Source organism: Lipotes vexillifer, unplaced genomic scaffold, assembly GCF_000442215.2.
Source record: "Lipotes vexillifer unplaced genomic scaffold, Lipotes_vexillifer_v1.1 scaffold614, whole genome shotgun sequence".
NCBI classification, from domain to species: Eukaryota; Metazoa; Chordata; class Mammalia; order Artiodactyla; family Lipotidae; genus Lipotes; species Lipotes vexillifer.
The window spans coordinates 511290-515249 of record NW_006787203.1 but is presented as its reverse complement, the minus strand read 5'-3'; the positions used below and the strand labels follow the sequence as shown (position 1 = coordinate 515249).

At 45.1% G+C, this 3960-nt stretch overlaps 1 protein-coding gene across 1 annotated transcript in view; it reads right to left on the bottom strand.

Moving 5' to 3' along the window:
• MTMR7 (myotubularin related protein 7) overlaps nucleotides 1–3744 on the bottom strand; it is a 94611-nt gene extending 90867 nt beyond the window's left edge. The window contains exon 1 of the mRNA XM_007459906.1: nucleotides 3669–3744. Within this exon, the coding sequence (XP_007459968.1) occupies nucleotides 3669–3692 (24 nt within the window). The 5' untranslated portion in view covers nucleotides 3693–3744. The remainder of the gene's footprint in view (nucleotides 1–3668) is intronic.
• Between the last annotated feature and the right edge of the window lie 216 nt (nucleotides 3745–3960).

The following is a 3960-nucleotide window of genomic DNA, read 5'->3' as shown; positions in this document are numbered from 1 at the left end:
AAAAAAAAAAAAAAAAAAAAAAAAAAAGTAGAGATTACTTCACCAGGTTCCTAGACACATTAGCATCCATCCCATACTAACCCAAATCCTACAAAATACTTCAAGTTACTTCTAAAAGCCCTGAAGGCTTTATATATAACTAAGTAACACGTGAACCCAAATTATCCCTAAGCTTCTTGCAGGGTTTTTTCTTACCAGCAAGTTTTCAGAGTGGCAGAGAAAACCAGACAGAGAAGTAGAAACAAAAAGTTCACTGTGATGCAATACAGGTAATGCTTGGTGTCCTACCTAACTTAAACCCAACTGCAAACTAGCTCCTCCTTGGAACATTTTCTTTTTCTTATACAGGAACCATTCCGGGAAAGAAACACCCCGCTCTGTTAAAGGCTTCTGTTAAACACACACACACACATACACACACACACACCAGCAAGAAATATGTGCAAAGCATCCAGATTATTCATGGGTATCTGTCTCCTTACACTGCACTCCAGAGACTGAAGCAGAGTACAGAGGCTGTGATGGATATCACGCAGCTTACAAACAGTAAATGAATGACTTCACTGTAATAGGAAAACAACTGTACATTATACATGCATTTCCTTTCCTCTTAAAATAAACCCCTGCCAGCCACATGGTAAATACACTTCAAACTTGAGTGTATACCCCTCACAAGCCACCTAAGACATGAAATCGTACAATATATCTATTCAGCACCCCCAGAATATAATGGAAGCCCAAAACAAAGACGAATATGACCATCAAAAATTATACATTTTACAACACAAGCTCTGTAAGTAGTATGGTCCCTTTTCATTTATACTGTGAAAATTAGTATTGCACTTAAAAATGTAAAATGAAATTGTTTAAAATATCGAATCACTATGTTGTGTAACAAGAACTAACACAGTGATGTAGGGCAATTACACCTCAAAAAAACAAACAAACTCATAGAAAGAGAGACCCAATTTGTGGTTACCAGGGGGGCAGGCTAAAGGAAGGTGGTCAAAAGGTACAAACTTCCAGTTAGATAAATCAGTACTAGAGATGGAATGTATAACATGATACATATAATTTACACTGCTTTATGTTATACATGAAAGTTAAGATAATAAATTCTAAGAGTTCCCATCACAAGAAAAAATTTTTTTCTATTTCTTTAATTTTCTATCTAAATGATGATGGATGGTCATTAATCTATTGTGTCAATCATTTTATGATGTATGTAAGTCAAATCATTATGCTGTACACCTTAAACTTATCCAATGCTGTATGTCGATTCTATCTCAATAAAACTGGAAGTGAAAAATAAAATTTTTTTAATTGTTTTAAAAATGTAAAATAAAATGATATTGTTTAACCTCAAGGAATCATGTCATGTCATCATTTCTATCTTTATCGCTGTTAAGGCTTTCAGCATCTTTGAGGGAGTAATGATTTATTACAATATACCATATTTACACAACTGCCTGACAGCATCTCCAATGCTCCTGCATGTTAAGACTCAGCTCTTCGGGATTCCCTGGTGGCGCAGTGGTTGGGAGTCCGCCTGCCGATGCAGGGGACGCGGGTTCGTGCCCCGGTCTGGGAAGATCCCACATGCCGCGGAGCGGCTGGGCCCGTGAGCCATGGCCACTGAGCCTGCGCGTCCGGAGCCTGTGCTCCGCAACAGGAGAAGCCGCAACAGTGAGAGGCCCACGTGCCACAAAAAAAAAAAAAAAAAAAAAAAGGCTCAGCTCTTCTAAGAAGCCTTCCCTCACCCTTTATGGTAGAGCTGATCCTCCATCCATTGCCCTCTCTGTCCACTGTCCCTTGTACACACCTCTCTCCAGATTTACAACTGCCTCCGTTCCAGACCAGGGAGCTCCCTGGTCTGGAGCTTCACAGAGCTCACACAGGAGCTTCTCACAGGAAATGTTCTCCAATGCTTGTGGAATGAAATGAATGAATAAATGGATTGGATCCCCCCCCAACCTCTGTAGCTTTTAATTTTTTCCACCTGCATTATCCTAAATGTTCATGACTCTCAACTCAATGAAATTTCAGACAATTATCCATTTCCCCCCATTTTTCTGTTTCCTGACAGAAGATTTACGGTACAGGGTGTTTATGAAAACGGGTTTTAAGAACAAGTGAGAATATTGCTTGATGTTCAGGTTTGCACACATGGCTTTGTAGAGAATGAGTTTGAATTAAGGATGAGAAAAGGCCTTTACTCCCCAAATTCATATTCCATAGGAAGAAAAGCACTCAGTGTCATGTCACCCTATCACTACTGACATTCACATCAGACATCATTTTTATCAAGAGCCCCCTTCATCATGACAAAGAAAGGATGCCCCTGGTAAGGGCAGAAGGAGTTCATGAGTTAAATTCATCATTCCAGAATAAATTATTTAGCACCACTTAAACCCTGAAAGCTCTGAGCCACCTATCTTGTGGTTTATGGCACCCTCCTCTAAGTTTACAATTTCCCGACTGTGAAGCAACAATTTAATTCCATAGTGCAAAATCAATACAACTTAACTTTACTGTTGGAACTCACATTATGTGGCAAACTGAAAGATTTTATTCTTCCACTGACATAAGACAATTGTAAAGCTGCCTTTATAAAGAGAAACCATTCCGGAATTTAGGAATGAATTTTTCTTACTGGACTTACTGCACAGCAATGGCCCCATGAGATGAATACAATCCCTGGGGCCTCCTAAGTTCCGCCCACTCAGGCCCAGCTTTGACTTCACTGTCAGGACCTAGATTTTGAACAGGAGATCATCCCAGAAACACAAGGCGCTATAGTGGTAGTAACAAGAGACAGCCAATAGGTTCCTGAAATAGGTTTTGTCACTAGTTTAGGGTTTTTATCAGGAATGTCAATCACCTTTTTCGCTCTAAATTTTATTACTAGTACAACCATGAATAGTAAGGTTTGGTACAGGGGTCAACGTTTCCAGTGTTATTTAACTGAAATGATCTGGGACCAGTCGCTTTTGTTGAGTTGACAAGATGTGGTGTTTAAAACAGACCAGTGGACGAATCTGTAAGCTTCAACCCACTGGAAAAGCCAAGAAGATGGAAGGATTGATAATATGCAGCCTACAGCGAACATTGATCATCTGCTCGGTGCAAGGTCCACTGCAGCTGATAGCCTGAGGAGCAAGAAGCAGGAGGGCGAGTTGGGCGAGTCTGAACCCTTAGATTCAACAAGCTTCCCGAGTGCATTCAACGCACCTGCACGTAACTCGTTTCCTTGCACCTGTTATTAGGAAGGCTTGTTTCTCTTTCAACTGCTCAGAGCAGCCAACAGAAAAAAAAAATTTTTTTAAGCAGCAACCTAGTGCTAGACCAGAAGGGAGCGTTTATCAGCCTATCAGCAGCCCCATTACTCTACTGGTAGTTAGGCTTCCCTCCCGTCCAGCCCTCTGTCCACTAAGCATCCCCAAGGACAAGAGGTTAGATCCAGCAGCAGCCAAGGCTAGGCCTGTGAGGCAGCAAGAGGAAGCCCAGCCTCCCGGCGAAGCGGGAGAGGCTCCGGCGCCGCCTCCTCCCTCGCTCGCTCGCGGTGCCAGTTCGGTCTGCGCCGGACAGGGAAGCCGGGCCTCCAGCCGGCTCAGCATCCTTCCTCTTGCTCCCGCTCTCCCTCCTCCGCCCGCGCCCGTAGCACCAACCTTGGGCGTGCGGATGTGCTCCATGGCGAGCCCGCGTCTGCTGGTCCCGGGCGGGTGAGGCCTCACGTACCTGCGCGCGTCTGCAGCGCTGCGGGAGGTACGCGGGGAGGGGGCTTCGCGCCCGGGAGCGGGCGGATCTCGGGCTTAGCTCCGCCCTCAGGTGCGGCGGCGTCCGCGCGAGGCAGGCGTGCGGGCCCGGGGCTCCCGCGCGGCCCTAGAGCGCGCGGCCCTAGAGCGCGCGGCCCTAGAGCGCGCGGCCCTAGAGCGCGCGGCCCTAGAGCGCGCGGCCCTA